Here is an 18,434-nt window from a genome sequence, read left to right on the forward strand (position 1 = left end):
TTCATGTCGTGTGACACTCCGCTTCCTGCCGACGAAATTGGCTGAATCTTGTACCAGCGCGTTCATGCTGAAGGGGGACGACGCATGACCGTTCAGCGCAACCCGACAGAGACCGCGGGCAACTGACGCATCACTGCCCATACCCAGCCTGACGGCAACGCTTACTTGGAGCCGGCGCCAGCTGCTGCAAATGTCCCGTTCAATTACACGTGGAAGCTATCAGGACGTTGAGGGTGCTAAGTCTGATGAAATAGCCTAACCGGCGCACAAAATTGCGGCGGCCGAGTGTCACACTACCCGGTCATTTCTGGGAGTCGATCAGAGGTTTTTAATTGCTTTATCCTTGTGTTCTATCTAGCCCAGAAGCTGGGAGTCGAATGTATTGAACCCTCACCCCAAGTCATCACCCCTCGTTCCTGCATTACCGGTCCCATTTCCCAGGTCCAATCCTTCCCCCATTACACCCCCTGTCCCGCAGCCTCCGGCAAACCTGTGAACCGGTGCACCTTACGCCGCTCCCAAGCCTCCGCTCAAAGAAAGGAGTTTCGCACATTAGCATACGGAGTTCGATTTGGAATATTTTTCTAAAAACATTTAGAACTCAGTGTTGTCACAACATTCTGGACGCGACCGGCACGCTGCTCGTGTAGACATGTTCATCAGCGGCGACACATTGCCAGCAATGAATAACGTGACGGCATCTGCCACATCTGTAGTCTGCGGGGTTTGCCGACTCTCGGCCAGATAGCCAGACTGCGAGCGTGCTATCGCACACGTCCACGCCGTGCACACCCATCCACTCCGCATGTTGTCGGTTCCCTTTCGACCTGTCCAGGCACCAATCCGGTCACAACCCAGCCGCGTAACAGCGACCCCAGGCGGCGACAAACATCCCATCATCGCCAGCACAGAGCCGCAGACGCCAGCACGTCTTTGTTTTGTATTGACGGCGAAGTACCTCCAAGAAAGCTTTACAAAACACGAAAGTAGTAAGTTATCGCGACACCTAATTTTCAAACGGCGCGCTGGCGCGAACCGCGCAGTATATACAACCAGCGCAAACTCGGCCGCTCCTCGAATGCCCAATGTGTACGGAGCGCGTGGCGCATACCCCTCCCCAGGACACAGGCGTCTGTCGCGGTTGTCCGTATCACAGGTCTGAAGGTATAGGACCGCGTCTCCGGACAGGCTGAGGTTAAAACCATGGTACAGGGCTCGGACTGGAACCAAGTAAACTGGCTGTCGTTCGGCCGTAATACCTTTGTACCAAAAACACATGATTATCTGTCAGACAATTTGTGCCCGTCGTGCCGTCCTGCGAAGCACCTATATACAAAACCGGTGTCGACACCCTACTACATATTTAACATCAAACATCAAAGGTCAATAAGCCGTTTTTGCGTTTCAAATCACACGAGAGCGAAAAATAACGGTACATTTCACCAATGTAGGTACAGCGAGGGGGCGGGCCGGCTGCGCCCGCCAGAGACGGCGCCAGACGCCGGGGCTCGGGCAGCAGGGCAGCCTCCTGCCCGTGAGAGGGTCGCCGCCCCTGCGACGGCCGCCGGCGCCCGTCTAATTGCCCGGCCAGTAGCCGCCGCCGTAGCTGTTCTTGGCGGCCGCCTTGCTGGGCTGGGCGGCGCGCTGCGGCCCGCCCACGCTCGAGTCCTGGTGGCCCGGGTGCACCATTTGGTGCTGCGGCGGCATCGTCTGGATGAACATGTGCGGCGCGTAGCCGCCGGGCGCCGCCAGCGGCGTCGTCTGCGCCTGGCCGGCCAGATTGAAGGGCGGTGGCGTGGCCGCGTGGAACCCCTTGTTGTCGTACTTGTTGCCCAGCTGCATCTTGCTGTAGACGGCGCTGAGGTCGGCCGCGGCGCCCACCGAGCCCGAGCCGCCCAGCTTGTGGCCGGCCGAGCCGACGAAGCCCGCCGACTTGTAGTCGCCGCCCGGCGCCGACGCCAGCGAGTCGTACGAGCCGCCGAACGAGGTCGCGTTGTACGCCATCTTGGGGTACTGGCTCGTGCTGGACGCCTGGTGCGCCGCGTTCGTGGCCGGTGGCATCGGTGTGTAGATGCTGTACTGGGGCACGAACGGGAAGTACGTGTAGTTGGGCGGGATGGCCGCCGCGTTGAAGAACTGCTGCTGCTGCTGCGACTGCAAACCACAGGACAGCGGCGTCACTCACCACAGGCGACTCCGTCTCATCCGTCACACCGCCCAGCGGCACCAAAAGCAGCACACACCACGCCACACCGTCCACGAGCGTCTGGCAAGCGCGGCAAGACGGCCTCCACACACGTAGCACCTACCAGAGCACGCCACGCAGCTGATTCTGGAACGCAGCCTGGCAGCGAGCGAGCGCGCGCAGCAGGCCGAGCAGCATCGCGGGCGGGGGCGCGTCGCCGCTCGCCGCAGCAGCCGACGGCGCGCGCCAAGCAGCAAGCGCAGAGGCCATGGCACACACCTTTACCTGCTGGTTGAGCGACGATTGCACGGGCGACGAGGCCTCCTGCCTGCTGTACTTGGCGTCCGCCATGGAAAACGCCGCCGAGGCGCCCAGCGCCGAGGCCGCGTCTCCGCGCCCCTGGTTGTTAGCCGCCTGCTGCTGCTGCCGGAGCGACAGGTGACGTCACAAGACGCAGCAGCAGCAGCGGAACGGCGGGACGTCACGAGCATGGCCGGAGCGGAATGGACGCGTGACGCCACAAACACTGCTGCCGCGCGGCCGGCGGTGGGTGACGTCACAAGAGCTGCTGTTGCGGCGGAGGGGAAGCTGACGCCACAACACTGCTCCTGCGGCGGGGAAGTGACGCCAGAAGCCTTGCCGCAGCGGCGGGGACACGCGGCATTAGAAGTGTCGCCGCCAGGCGAGTGATGCTCATAACACTGACGCAACAAACGGGAAGCCAACGTGACAATGCTAAAGCGGGAGGGAAATGTGACGTCACAGACCCAGGTGACCTGATTTGGGACGGAGACATCACAAACATTGCTGACCACGGACGCGAAGGAGACAGCACAGCTGCCGCCGAAGTGAGTATGGGGCGCACGACGGCGCATCCAGCTGCAGCGTCAGCGACAGGGGGCGCCACGGTCGCTGCCACAGGGCAAACGACAGACGACAGCAAACGGACGCAGGAAGGGAACACGGGGGGAGGGGGGGAAGGACTTACAGGCATTACCACCGAAGAAGAGACAGTGTGCTGACGTCACAAACATAGGCGTGTGGAGGAGAAGCCGCAGCGAGCAGCACGGAGACGTCAAAGGCTGCGAGAATCGCTCCCGAGACGAGGCAACGACCCATCGCGCATTCCAAGTAAGGCTGCCGCGTCCCATTTCAAAGTCCCTGATACCAGCCACATGGCACGAGCAGCTACCGAGGACAGCCCACCCGGTGCCGGCCCCGTCAGCGCACCGCGGCGGCGGCGGCGGCGGCGGCGCCTCGACTGACCAGGTGCGGCAGCCTCTGCTGTAGCGCCTGCATCTCCTCGTAGCCGTAGATCTGCTGCATGCCCGGGTAGAAGGTGGGCACGCCCGTCTGGCCGACGAAGTACTGCATCGGCACGCCGGGCGGCACACTTGGCATGCTGCCCGACCGCGCTGCGGCAGGGCGGGGGCGGCGGTCAGCCGCTGGGGACGGCGGCCAGCCGCTGGGGACGACGGCCAGCCGCTGGGGACGGCGGTCAGCCGCTGGGGGCGGCGGTCAGCCGCTGGGGGCGGCGGTCAGCCGCTGGGGGCGGCGGTCAGCCACTGGGGGCGGCGGGCAGCCGCTGGGGGCGGCGGTCAGCTCCTGGGGGCGGCGGTCAGCTCCTGGGGGCGGCGGTCAGCCGCTGGGGGCGGCGGTCAGCTCCTGGGGCGGCGGTCAGCCGCTGGGGGCGGCGGTCAGCCGCTGGGGGCGGCGGTCAGCTCCTGGGGGCGGCGGTCAGCTCCTGGGGGCGGCGGTCAGCTCCTGGGGGCGGCGGTCAGCTCCTGGGGGCGGCGGTCAGCTCCTGGGGGCGGCGGTCAGCCGCTGGGGGCGGCGGTCAGCTCCTGGGGGCGGCGGTCAGCCGCTGGGGGCGGCGGTCAGCTCCTGGGGGCGGCGGTCAGCTCCTGGGGGCGGCGGTCAGCCGCTGGGGGCGGCGGTCAGCTCCTGGGGGCGGCGGTCAGCCGCTGGGGGCGGCGGTCAGCCGCTGGGGGCGGCGGTCAGCCCCTGGGGGCGGCGGTCAGCTCCTGGGGGCGGCGGTCAGCTCCTGGGGGCGGCGGTCAGCTCCTGGGGGCGGCGGTCAGCACCTGGGGGCGGCGGTCAGCTCCTGGGGGCGGCGGTCAGCCCCTGGGGGCGGCGGTCAGCCGCTGGGGGCGGCGGTCAGCCCCTGGGGACGGCGATCAGCCGCTGGGGGCGGCGGTCAGCCGCTGGGGGCGGCGGTCATCCCCTGGGGGCGGCGGTCATCCCCTGGGGGCGGCGGTCAGCTCCTGGGGGCGGAAGTCAGCCGCTGGGGGCGGCGGTCAGCTCCTGGGGGCGGCGGTCAGCTCCTGGGGGCGGCGGTCAGCTCCTGGGGCCGGCGGTCAGCTCCTGGGGGCGGCGGTCAGCTCCTGGGGGCGGCGGTCAGCTCCTGGGGGCGGCGGTCAGCTCCTGGGGGCGGCGGTCAGCTCCTGGGGGCGGCGGTCAGCTCCTGGGGGCGGCGGTCAGCTCCTGGGGACACCCGCCTCGCCGTGACGACGGCAGCGCCCGGCGGCCAGGGCTGGCCACTGTCTGACCCCGCTCTTACAACATCAGGGCCGGACAGGCTGGATCTGTCAGCGATACATGTGGCATCGTTCCTAGTGCCCTAACGCTAGGGACATCATTGATGTTCCCGACACTCTGCGCTGATTTGAGCGGTCCAGCGCTGGATAGGTTTTGCAGGGACAAACGAGGAGCGTTGGAAACATTAATATATAAACAGCTCGTGTAACGTAGTAACGGACATAACGGCACCGGCCAGAGTAGTCACTCAAATTTTCCGTTCATAACAAGCAACAACACGGAGGCACAACCGATTTACTGGAGGGTCAACCGCAATATTAGGCGCCACCACTCGAGCCTGACAGCCACACGCCGTCTCCCACGAGCGCAGCGGCCAGGCCCCGCGTTCTCGGCACGTACTGGTGGCGGTGTGGGAGCGACCAGGCGCCGAGGCTGAGCCGACACCGCCGGCCAGGCCCACCGGCAGCGAGGAGGCGGCCGTCGACACGCTGGACGCCAGCGAGCTGGCCGCGTTCGACGACTCGTACTGCGGGCGGGACAGCCAGACGGCGATGGGTCAGCCGCCGGCGCCGGACGGGGCGGGGTACGCACGGCTGGTGTTGGGAGGTCGGAGCCAACACACGCCAAGGCCCCGCAGCTGCGATGACAACTGAATCGAATCACGACTGCCAGCCTGAGTCTGCGACTTCAACGTCAAAATGCTCATGACGACTTAAATTCTCAAGTTTGATTGCTTATCTAGGCATTAAACTATCTAGGCCAGTGACGTCATCAGTCCAGATGGTGACGGTTTCCTGTATCGGGAGGTCAACCCAACTCCCTGGATCGAGATCGACGGCACCATTCACGCTTAAGACTAAACGGGTCCAAACACGACCGACACCAGTCACAACACGGCCGCACACGAACTGCGTGTTATCACTCGTTTTAGCTGCGCACACGACACGCACCGGACCACGGAGTGCGGTTGCGATACGGTGCGAGCCAGGTCAGGTCAGGTCAGGTCAGGTCAGGTCGGGTCAGGTTGGGTGGCAAGCAATCGCCTCGGGAGCGCACACAACACTGACCGCGCGCTGACGACGCCGCCGCCTGCCGCCCGCAGACGTCACCTACCTGGCTGGCCTTGCCGCCACTGGACAGCGCGTTGGTGAGCTTCTCCTGAAGCGAGTTACCGGTCAGCGTGCCGCCGGCGCCGGCCGCGTACGAGCCGTTGTTGTAGGCAGCGCTGTAGGCGGCGGCGCCCGCGCCAGCATAGCTGCCGCTCGGGTACGAGCCGGCCGAGCTCGTCTGACTGAAGGAGGAGGTGGGCGCCGCCGACGAGAAGGCCGGCGCGCTGGCCGTGCTGAAGGCGGCCGGCTGGCTGTAGCCGGCCGGCGCCGCCGCCGCGCCGCCGTACGAGGCCGCCAGCTGCGAGAACGAGGCGCCGCTGACGCTGGGCGCCGCCGGGAAGCCGGCCGGCCCCGGCGACAGCTTCTGCGACGAGTAGAGGCCGGGCGCCGGCGGAGCGAAGCCCGTGGACGGCGCCGCGTCGTCGCCGGTCGCCGCGCCGGCCGAGTACGAGGCGGCTGCCGAGTCCCGCGCGCTCTGTCGGCGGACACGGCGGGCCGGGGGCTAGAGAGCGAGCGGCGGAGGGCGCGGCGAGGCCCGGCCGACTAGCACACCACGGCACGCCGACGCGGACGACGGGCGACACACGCACACGGGCCGGTTAGAGGGCGGGGCGTTACGGGGGCGCGGGCTGGCGGCCGCACGGCACCCACCTTGACCGGCTGGCCGGCGGACGGCAGCGAGCCCAGCTGCTGCTCCGGGCCGGACGACGCCACGCCCGAGGAGAAGGCGTCCGCGTCGCCGTCCGGCGTCTGAAACGGCTTGCTGTCGGAGGTGCCGAAGTCGAGGCCGCCGAACTTGACGCCCAGCGACGAGACGGGATCGCCGGGCATCTCCACGGCCGACTCCGGAATCTGAAGGCCGACAAACCGCGCGTCAGCACGCCGAGCGTGGCTACCTCCCCTACGCCGCTGGAGCCAAGACACGTATTCCTCAATGCCATCAAACGGGAATGAACGGCATCAGCAGATAAACCAAGCTGCCATGCCCCGTTTCTGCCCGATGACAACACATAAACCCAGCGGCCTCCACGCTGCAGCCCGTCGGCGCTGCGTCACTGACCTTGGACGGCGGCTGCATCCGCGGCTTTTGTACTTTGCTCCTCTGCGGCAACGACTGCGACATGCTGGTGGCCGTGGACACCGGCTCCGACGGCGCCAGCGACGACTTGAGTTGGCTCGCGAAACTGTCAGACGTGTACCCCGACGAGTAGCTCAGACCTGCGCAGAACGCACGGAGACGCTGCGAATCAGACCTGATGAGGCGGAGACCAGACGACCAGACCAGACCAGACGAGTCACAGCTGATGGGGTGGAGACGCTGCATCACGCGACCCATCGTGAGAAGGCATCGACAGCGAGACAACGCTTGATCACAGACCCAGCCCAGGGCCCGAGTAATTTGTGTGACAAAAACAAGATTTTGTTGCGGTACTTGGTCTGCAAAGCCGTATAGTGCCCTAGTCGTCAAAGGAAAGCAGACCGATAATCCCAGGCACGAAACCAAAACCAGGGAGGGGGAGGGGGAGGGGGAGGGGGAGGCCACTCGACGCAGCCTGTCGGACGCCTCAGCGGTCCGGCGGCGACAAATGGGGCTGACCTGGTGGGTTGGTGTAGCCGGACGGGTACGAGGCAGCCGGCGCGGCCTGCTGCGCCGCCGGCCGCGCCGTCGCGCTACTATAGCTGTACACCCCGGGCGCGTTCGACGCCACCGCGCTGGCCGCCGGCGCCGACGAGCCGATGGCCACCGGCCGCACAGCGTCCCCATCTGCCGGCGTCGCCGCGAACTGCGAGTACGTCGGCGCGTCGCCGCCGGCCTCGCCGGCGGCGGGCGCCTTGCCGAGCAGTGCCCTTAGGTCGAGGCTGGGGCCGAGTGTGGAGGCGGGCGGCGGCGCAGGCGTGCTAGACACCGGCGTGTCGCCGGCCGCGGGCGCCGCCGGCTGCACGGGCGCGCTGGGCGTGAACACCTTGGTGTCGGTGAGCGAGCCGCCCCACTCCTCGTTGTCCCAGTCGTCGGCGGCCGGGAAGCCCTGGTCCCAGCCGCCGCCGGGCTGCGTCCGGCTGCGGCCGCGGCCGCCCCGCTCGTCGCCCGGGTTCGTCCAGGTGTCGATGGCGGCGAAGTCGTCGCCGCGGCGCGTCTGGAAGCTGCGCGAGCCCAGCGCACCGCGCCGGCCGCCACGGCCGCCGCGTGCGCCGCCGCCGCGGCCCGCCCAGCGTGGCCGCCCCTCGCCGTCGCCGCCGTCCGCCGCGTTCTTCTCGTTCTCCCGGCTCTCTCGCGCCTTCCCTGCGGGCGGTGGAGGGGCAGCGCGGTTAGTGGCATACTGCTTTCGAAAAACGCCTGCTGCCGCCATGTCCGTATTGAGTGAGCATCTCGAACTCACGGTCAAACAAGCGGAAGTACGTCAGCTATTTAAAGCTAGGTATGACAGAAGTTCATCATACGTCATGCACACATTAGCCCAACTTTGGCCCTCCCCGGTTGATTAAGTCACATTACGAAGTTCGCCATGCGTCATGTATACATTACACAAACTTTGGTCCCGCCGCTTGATCGCGTCGCATTACGAAGGTAACGAACCAGCTCGTCCACCGAGCCATGACTGCTCGCGAGCCCGCCGCGGCCTCGGGCGGCCCTGGCCGGCACTCACAGCTCCTGTCCTGAGCGGCGCCCCGCCGCAGTCGCGGGGGCTGACCGCCCCGGCTGCGGGACCGGTCCCGATCCCTGTCCCGGTCCCGCTCCTCCTCCTTGGGGCCTGCGCTCTCCTCTGGCGCCTTCTGGTCGGCCGGCGCCGGCTTTGGCAGCTTCTTTTTCTTCGTCTTTTCCACCCACTCGCCCTGGACAGGCGAGAGCAAAAACGGATTTTAGGCTGGACGCCGGCGCCGTGGTTACTTCGGAGGCGTGACACTCGCGGAGGGAAACTGTCTGTCCCTGTCTTTTACCCTTACCCTGTCTGTCTGCCTGTGTCTGTGTCTGTGTCTGTCCCTGTCTTACCCCGACGACCCTGTCTTTCTCTAAAACACACACACACACACACACACACACACACACACACACACACACACACACACACACACACACACACACACACAACACACACACACACACACACACACACACACACACACACACACACACACACACACACACACACACACACACACACACACACACACACACACACACACACCACACACACACACACACACACACACACACACACACACACACACACACACACAACACACACACACACACACACACACACACACACACACACACACACACACACGCGCGCGCGCGCACGCACGTACGTACGCACGCACGCACGCACGCACGCACGCACGCACGCACACGCATGCAAAGAGCCATTCCACAGGAATCCCAAAGCGGGGCAACAACGTTTGAAAGTTTGAAACCATACCTGTATGACTTAAGAACAGCTGCTAGCTGCTAGATCCATTTTGATGGTACACATCGGAAACAAGGCTGCGAAATGGGCGTTCAGGAGTGTTTTAAGCCGTTTTGTCCACCGTGACACAATCTGATAGCCGACGATGATGCGTGCAGGACATGAAATACATGCCAGATGTCGAATTATTCAAACGCTAGTTCTTTTAAAACCAACTATCGCCGACAAAAAAAAGAACGCCGTACCTGATCGTCACCTTCCAGGAGCATGTTGATAGCTCTCGTAGGGTCGTAATCACAGTCGAACAAGGCGATTTCTGCCTCATCTTTTGTTTTGCCTGTGAGCTGTATCACTTGGCTGATTTTGTCTTCGAACATTTTATCTTCTCTCTGTAATATTCAGCACAATGCGTCAACCATAAACATATCACAGGACAGATCAGGTCAGTTGGATGCAATAAGTCGGCGACATGAGTTCGTTCATTCGTTCGTCGGCAGGTGTTGATCACCAAATTGTATGTATTGGTACCCGCGACTGTCGATGCGGCATGTGACAAGAGGCGACAGCAGATGGCACAAGAGGCGACAGCACATGGGCCAAGAAGCCACAGCAGATGGGACGAGAGGCGGCAGCAGATGGGACGAGAGGCCACAGCAGATGGGACGAGAGGCGGCAGCAGATGGGACAAGAGGCCACAGCAGATGGGACGAGAGGCGGCAGCAGATGGGACGAGAGGCGACAGCAGGTGGGACAGGAGGCAACAGCAGGTGAGACAAGAGGCGACAGCAGATGGGACAAGAAGCCACAGCAGGTGAGACAAGAGGCGACAGCAGATGGGACAAGAAGCGACAGCAGATGAAACAAGAGGCGACAGCAGATGGGACAAGAAGCCACAGCAGATGGGACGAGAGGTGACAGCAGGTGGGACAGGGGGCGACAGCGCATGGGACAAGGGGTGACAACGGGTGGGTCGAGAGGCGACAGCAGATGAGACAAAAGGCGACAGCAGATGTGACAAGAAGCGACGGCGGATGGGACAAGAGTCGACGGCAGAGACAGCAGAGCTGGCCACAGTGACCGGGTGTTAGACAGACGATGTAAAAATGAAGCTTATGACGTCAAGACTTTCTGAAACCGACACCAACAGATATCATAAATGGGTACGAAAGCCTAACCCTCCTTAGAACTGAACAGGCCGAGCTACACTGACGTAGCATTCGCGCACTTATTGACAAATAGCGGAGCGTGAAAATGACTGACTGCAAGCCTAGCTTCGCCTGACAATTCCAATCGAGGACATCGATGGATTTGCAAAGATTTGCGGTTTAGCTGTATCACCAAACTAGTGCGATAGATGTGAATGTTTTAATGGGACGATTGACACATCAAACAGGGCTTTACGACTGAATGTTTTTCATGATCACGTTTATATCGGTTTACGTCACACTGCGCCGTAATCTAGATGGATTTTGGAAATAGTGACGGCGGCAGCGTGCGGGCATGTGCTAGGCGCACACATATGTAGGACAGATTTCAATAAATCGCTATGTTGAAACTGGCCAATTTGCCTACATTGTGCATTAGTTTCACATCTTGGGCCTTGGGTTCTATAACCATGGTGTATTCCCCACACGTGTAACCGAAGATGAGAACACCGGCGATAAATCACACCCGACATGGTGGATGGCAAAGCGCTGGCGGTACACAGCTGCCGGTTCATTTACATCGCGGCCTCGCTTGGAGACCAAGCGATGCCAGCCGAGGTCATGCGGTGACGTCAGCCCAAACACGGTGATGAACTCATACGGCCGATTGCACGGCTCGGCCGCAAGTTGGATCGGCACTGCCGCTCACAGCCCGCGGGATTTGACGCTCTCCGTGCCCTCTATTCGACGCTGACACAAAGGAGAATGCCTACATCTTTAGCCTGCTCAGAGGGACTGCGTGCGCAACGAACTGACCGTGTTGCGGTACTCTTCATGTTGAAAAAGCATGGCACGTTGCGCAACAGGCAACATGCGGTCTTGACTGGCGTGAGGTGACCTCGGTCACTACGTAAACGATCATTCCACGTCAGTGACGCCTTACGCAGCATGATACGAGCGAGGCGATACAGATATGGTGAAGTCATCAATTGCACTTACGTCGATGAAGCCCAAAGCACGGCTGCTGGAGCCCTACATATTTCGCTTGCCATGACAATGAGGTCTGACGAATGCGTTGGAGAATTCACCTCTCATGAGAGACCAAAAAGCGGAAATCCACTGATGTGGCACGCAAACATTATTGCGAAGGACATAGATGAATTTGCACAGATTTAAGGCTTTAATAAATGCGACCAAGAGTAGCAGCATATGTCAACATCTTGGGTAGATATGGGTCACAATAAACAAGACCAAATGTCTGAACCAGTGTGGCACAACTCTCGGTTTGGGCCAATGTGTCTTGCCTTCGAGATCGGTTTCGGAAAATGTGACATTGGCAGCTTTCCCAACAAGTCGTGAGTGGTCAGTGAGCTGCGCCCGTGCGTTAGCCTACAACATGCCGGTGGTCTCAGGTCTCCACATGCTCTGGCCGCTGAGATCTGATATCACTCCTTAAAAGGCTCCAACACGGACGGATCCAAGGTGTGCCTGGGACAGATGCGTCATCTACGTGGCCGCCGGCACACATGGCGCGTGCGACTGTCCGCTCTCCACTCCGTCGAACCATGTTCGGCCCGTGCCGCTGAGACGCCAGGCCGTTGAGATCTAGACCCGTTCGTCTCGTGTCCCTGAGCACTTTTGCAACAATAAGCAATGTCGAAACGTTGCAGGAAAACCCTCTTGAGCAGCCAGTGTATATGCCAGTGTCTGCCTGCCATCCTGCATGCAAAGATAGTGTTGCGTCTATGCATGCGTCCAGCCTGCATGCAACAATTCGTACTTGACAACTTTTAAGAGTTGCCGCTCACGCGGCTGAAAACTACATCATCCTGCGATCACCGAGTGCAAATGCACCAGCCAATAGGATGTGCGACGACCAGCCCAGCAACACTGGAGCGCTTAGTTGAAACCTTTTCCATAGCTGAAGCAAAGCTCACCCAGCCCGCGACCTCGCTGGTGATCAATGTGTCCTGTGTCACCTGAACGACCTCAAGATCACGAACGTCCCCCGTAGCCAGTCACGAACGCCCCTCATACCCGCTAGTCCCGCGGGCTGCAGTGGCCATGACCGGTGCCTTCGTCCGCGACAGCGTGGTATCAAAATATACGCCCATGTTTCGACGGAATCTGCGTCAAATCCGGAGCTCACGAGCTTTCAGCAGGAGAAGCTGGTCAATTTCATGCTTTCTGGCGTTGATTGATAGCAGAGATATGACGCAATAGTAGAGGCTTTCATGGCTTTGCGAACTGATGCAGGATATCAAATTTTCCTTCCGCGGTTTACAATGTTTTGCCGCAATACCTCGACTGGTTCCGTGTTTCCCAGTCATACCAAATAATTCAGAATGGTGTCAGGACGGGTCACCAACAAAGACCAAGGCCTAATTACTGCAGGACTAACTTGGACATACCAAACGCAAGCGACCTGTAGTCCCCATTTGTGATCAATTGGCAAGGATAAGCGGAGCCGTTGACAACTACCCACCCTGATATGGTCAAGCGATGCAGCGCGGCTCAAAAGATACACGATACAAATACAAATACAAGGTGAGTAACACGAACTGGCCATAACCATCTAAAATGACATTCACTGCCGGTGGTTAAGCTGCAGGGCTTTTAACACGCACGCCACGCGGCGCAAGGAAAAGCCTGGTAACCTAGGATCTGTTTCGCCTGACCCATGCCATCACCAGCTATGCGGCCGCCGTCCACGTAGCGCTTTCTTGGTACGAACGTCCAGGCTTACCGGACCGCTCGCCACCTTAATGTCGCTGACGCAACGAACAGATCTCAAGTTGCCATAGCAGGGGCAGGCTTTTAATCCGCCTCGCACCCCCGACGGTGGGGGTGACAGATAGCCGTCAGCGCCCGGCTCGGGGCAGAGCGGCACGCGGGGTCGGCCGGCGCGTAGCCTCACCGGTTTGGCGTTGGTGTGTGGCTTGAGCTTGTCGTGCGGCGCGGCCGGGTCGGCGGCCGGCCTGGCCTCCCTGCCCGGGCCGCGCTCCGCCTTGGAGCGGCCCGCGCTCCTGGTCGAGCTGCGACCACCGGAACTCATCGCGTTCGCCGCCTGGGACGCCCGTATGCTCTGTCACGCCACTGTCCGCTATGTACAGTATGTACATATATCTGCCAGAGCACAGGACCCGTGTCAGCATTACCGGGCATACACACATGTCTGGTTGGAAGCTTGTGAATTTAGAGACAGGTTGCGACCACTGCACATTTCCGAAATCCGGGGTGTGAGTGAGACGTCACTGCGGGTTCCTTTGAATTCCTGAGCCAATTACACGGCCTTCAATGTATGGTGCATTGTTATGTACATACACATTTGTGGCACATGTATAGGATTCTGACTTCCCAATGTTGACCACAAGTGAGCAGAACCATCAACACCAAATGCGTACACTTAAAAGGTAAGTGGGGGATGGGGATGGGGGGATCTGCATGCGCTTTACAAGTATATGTGACGAAGTCGTCACACACTCTCTTCACAGAGCACCAGGAACTGTAGCAGTGATAACATTTGTCACGGCGCACCCGAGATTTGAAACCCGGCCCCCACGCGCGAGCCAACCACTCGGCAATCACGGCCAAAAGAGACCGAGCTTTTGAGATGTAACTCATCAACACTTATCAGCAGCATTGCAACAGATGTTGTGGTGCAATGTGAGTTAACATTGCAGGTCAGTATTCTGCACCCAATGCTGGAAGAAGGTAAAAAGTATGCCATTGGGCACAAATATGGAGGCATGTCTGTGTGGTCTGAAAGTTTCACATTCAGACTCATTGTACGTGCAAACGCGTGAAAAACCAGCAACGCATAAAATATCTGAACAGATACTGCATTCCAACCACAAGCTAAACAATTTAACAGCAAACTTCATATTTCATCGGCTATGAGGGAGACCACCGACATGTCGTGTTCTATTTGGGGGTGATACAATTTTGGGCTTGGGCGGACCAGGATGGCAGTCAGGCCGGCTCGGACGGCACACACTCTAGACGCTGGTACTTTGCAGCCGCTTACTGAGACATCATGCCCGTGTCAGCAACGAGCGGTGTAACTCCCGACAAGTCAGGCAGAATACTTTTTTACAACGGTTACGCACAAACGCTTTCATAAGGCACAATTTCCCTGCAGCACTGTTATGTGATGATAACTAAATCCTCCTTTCATGCAAACAAGCCAAACGTAGCCCTGAGACCTGCCGTAAGCTAAGCTCCACGGTAACCCTACTGAACACGGGCCACGGCCGCCCGCAGAACCCGCCGGCGCGGCGTAACAGCGACGCAAGGAGACCTGATACCGCTCTGACACAGATCGGAGCGGTCTGATCGCGCTGGCACGGCGCAACAGCGACGCAAGGCGACCTGACACCGCTCTGACGGAGATCAGAGCGGTCTGATCGCGCTCGCACGGCGCAACAGCGACGCGAGGCGACCTGACACCGCTCTGACAGAGATCACAGAGGTCCGATCGCGTTGACAAGAGTGCGGGGCGATGACGCGTGCAGCCGACCACACACGTGCGAGCATAAACCAGGGTCCGACTATCACCAGGTCTCAGCGACTACGGCCATTGAGCCATGAACACATCAGTAGCTCATCACAGTGCTGTCCCACTAGTGGATGCGCCGACCACCGGCCGAGGCGCGAGCCATGTCACCTGCTCGGTGACATGCGAGCCATGCCACCAAGCCGGTCTCGCGTACACAGGTCACCGCATACACCGAGGGAGAATGGGACAGTGGTGGATCCCAGAACTCATCAAAGGGGTGGAAACGCAGCATTGTGCCCCTCCCCACAAATCCTCGGATTTTGGCACATTGTGTTTACAACAAATTTTAACACTTCAAATTTGCTTTGATGAACAAAAAACATTTTCCTGTACATAGCCTTACAAAACTAAGCATGGCATGTGTGTGCACACAATGAGCATGTTTATTTTCTCCAGATCAATGTGGGTCCTGTCATTTAGAGGCCAACTACTTCAGAAAGGATATGGTAAAAACATTGAAGTTTGCCTCTGAATATCATAATTTCAGTCCTGACACTTCATCCCAGGCTGGTCACAGTAAACCAGTCTCTGGCACTGAGTCAGTAAGTCTATGCTTTGATCAGATGATGGCTAATGACTGAACCCGAGCTTGTGTTTTGACAGCGATAAATAACTAGAGTATGACAACATTCAAACTTTGTTAAGAATGTGCAGTGCATGCAGCAGCATGATAATGCATTATAAATGTCACAGTCAACAGTGCAGGATTCTCCAAGCAAACACAAACCCAAAATCAATGTGGTGGGCCCCTGAATAATCTGGAATGCCACAGGAGAAAGGGTTCTGGCCAGAGTGCAGGGTCATCTGGACAAATGTGAAGGACCTGAGACCACAGTGGAAGGCCCCTGAGTGATCAGGAGCACCTTGGCAGGTAACTGTAGATGGGTCCCAACAATGGTGTAGGGTCCTGAGGGTGAATATGAAGAGCACAACACCAATGCGGTGGGCTCTTGCACAATCAAAAATGCCCAGGCAGGCTAACAGGCAATAGTGCTTCATCATTTGCCAATGAATGCAAGTAAAAAGGGCTCTACACCAATGTGGAGAGCCCCTAAGCAATGAATGTCTCTGAATTATGGGCCCTGAGTAAGTGGAAAAAACCTGACACCTTCACTGAATTGACACTTTGAAGGTTCCTTCATTAACTGAGAATACCCAGGCAAGGGGCTCCCAGCAAGTGCAGCAAAATCAAGGGCAACATGGAAGACCTCTGACAGATCAGATTGCACCAGTAAGTGGACATATCATGCTCTTGGCAACAGCATAGGGCCCTGTATAGTGTAATGAGCCCTGAAACTCTCATTACAGCCTCCAAAACTGTACCCACTAAAATTGCATTCATATCAAGTGAAATTGCCAAGTCTTTTAGACCTACATACAGACAATTTCCAAGCAATGCAATTTGGGAATCTGCAAGTAGCATGTTAGTGAAACTCTCCCTGTTATAACTTTGTCCAATAAGAACTTTCATGTGGCCCATCATAAAAGTTCCCAGCAGGCTGTCATCCTGGTTTGGACATATAGGAAGTGACCTGTGCTGTGACCTGTGACCTATTGTTTTGCCTGTCCTGTGCCACCTCAATGCTTATTGTTTTGCAATGGGCTTTGCACAGTTTCTTCACATACATTAGCAGGAGGTACAAAAATTAAACCTACATTATAAGCTAAGACAAATTAACATTTTAAATTAGATCAAATACAAGCTACCTAGGGACAAATGGACATAATAATCCTGGATTTGGACCCCAGCCTACATACCCTGGACCTAAATCATCATGGACATAGACCTATGGATAAAAGGAGGGTGGAGATGGAGGTGATGGTTGAGTCACCCCTGAAATCCAAAGATATCCCTTCCTTAGCCAACTTTGTGCAAAGCCTCCAATTTTGCTGGGTGTACTAAAGCCAAATTACACAGCAGAACAGCAAATCAGGAAAAACAACTAATTACATGACTGGCATGGCAGAGCAGCACAAAATTCTTAGACATATCACAAAAGCAAAGCAGGGTCCAAGTAAGCTCATGTCCTGATATTTTCAGCACAACATCCAAAGTGCACTGAAGTTTCTGCATGCCATCCACCTTGTTGAAGTTTCACAGCAGTCTTTTGGTCAAAAGTGCAGGCAGCAGAATGCAGCAACATCTGACTTAGAAAACTTTGAGCCATACCCGCATTAATGATATACCAAAGGTTATCCAATAGTCACCCCAACATCCCAGAAATTGGTCAAAGCTTCCTGTGAACAGTGCAGCACTAAATAATTGCAATCTCTGCAGCACTCTTTATTCTAACCAATACCATTCAGTTCTAAATCTGCATGATTCTGGTTGCATCTTGCTAGTTATACTATGTCCACACTTCAGTCTGAGTACTTGGGAAACTGCTTTATGCCTTCCCAGACTTATTATGGTGAGATGAAATTGCCCACTGCAAGCCATCAATCACCAGATACCAACAAACCTTACACTTCAAAGCGCGTACAACACTGAAAGTCCACCAACTGCGACGCACAACCACGCATGCCCACATGCCTTAAAACAAAGAACTTACTGCGCCAATATCGTCTCGGACCTAACGCCACCCATTTCAATGCGCACACACGGCAAATCGGCAGAATAACACTTACCCAAACTAGCCTAGACTTAAGCAGAATTATAAGACCTAAGTGAAATATCTGGTTGAACCTCGATGTATTCCCGCGTATTCAGTTCAGTTGCATAACACTGACATTGCGCTCCGGTGTGCCTTCGGCTTTGTCCCTCTATGAAACAGTCGTAACACAAATTCCATATCAAGTGAAAGCATGGGTTCCACACAATCGTGCAAATAGACCTTAACAACACGTCACTTCGACCGGCGTCAACACCGACAACCACATGAACCCTCCACCTACCAGCAGCCCCTATTACACGAAACCGATGCGTGCGTTGACCAATGTCTCATGGTCACGTGACCCGTGCGCATGCGCGCCTTATGTACGGTTCTATCATCAAACGTTTCACGTCAGGCCCAGCGCGTGTCCAACAGCGCGAACAAACTTTAAATGGACCGTTAAAACACATGAAAAGGTGACCTATGATTATGAAATATGGCTTAGGCGTAGACCAGGTGGTAAAGAAATACTTACAAGGATGTTGAAAGTTGAGCATTATGAACAACCCCCACTTTCAGCCGTAGCCTATCTGCAGGCGACGGGTGATAGGCGGGGTATGGCCTGGCTGATAATTCGTAAGGCTCTGCTCCCCTTCATTCTGCTCAGCATTCCTCCTCGTTGTTAAAGTTGTTTCATCATCCGGCCTACGTCCCGGCCAGCCACGTATTGCCTTTGCTTACATGATGTACGCTTAGTTTTGCCACTCTCAACTCGAAAACTCAGGATACCATAAACTCATGATGCCTTTCGACAAGTAAAGCACGAAATTTTGCCTAGTGTGGAAATTACATTTTTGCGTCCACATTGCAGCAATATTGCGTGACTCCGATTACACAC

The 18,434-nt window shown here is 58.0% G+C and overlaps 1 protein-coding gene across 1 annotated transcript; it reads right to left on the reverse strand.

Moving 5' to 3' along the window:
- Positions 1-927: 927 nt before the first annotated feature.
- LOC119100621 (ubiquitin-associated protein 2-like) lies at positions 928-17,831 on the reverse strand. The gene is made up of 14 exons (XM_037223699.1): positions 17,571-17,831; positions 13,302-13,510; positions 9,485-9,628; positions 8,478-8,664; positions 7,599-8,113; positions 7,430-7,562; positions 6,893-7,050; positions 6,484-6,684; positions 6,233-6,307; positions 5,837-6,010; positions 5,123-5,249; positions 3,452-3,600; positions 2,465-2,608; positions 928-2,154 (listed from the first exon to the last, which is right to left on the reverse strand). The coding sequence occupies exons 2-14, from the start codon at positions 13,437-13,439 to the stop codon at positions 1,576-1,578; spliced, it is 2,724 nt and encodes a 907-aa protein (XP_037079594.1). The 5' UTR covers positions 13,440-13,510; positions 17,571-17,831; the 3' UTR covers positions 928-1,575.
- Between the last annotated feature and the right edge of the window lie 603 nt (positions 17,832-18,434).

Source organism: Pollicipes pollicipes, unplaced genomic scaffold (genome assembly GCF_011947565.3).
Source record: "Pollicipes pollicipes isolate AB1234 unplaced genomic scaffold, Ppol_2.1 Scaffold_4881;HRSCAF=5763_pilon_pilon_pilon, whole genome shotgun sequence".
Classification (NCBI taxonomy): Eukaryota; Metazoa; Arthropoda; class Thecostraca; order Pollicipedomorpha; family Pollicipedidae; genus Pollicipes; species Pollicipes pollicipes.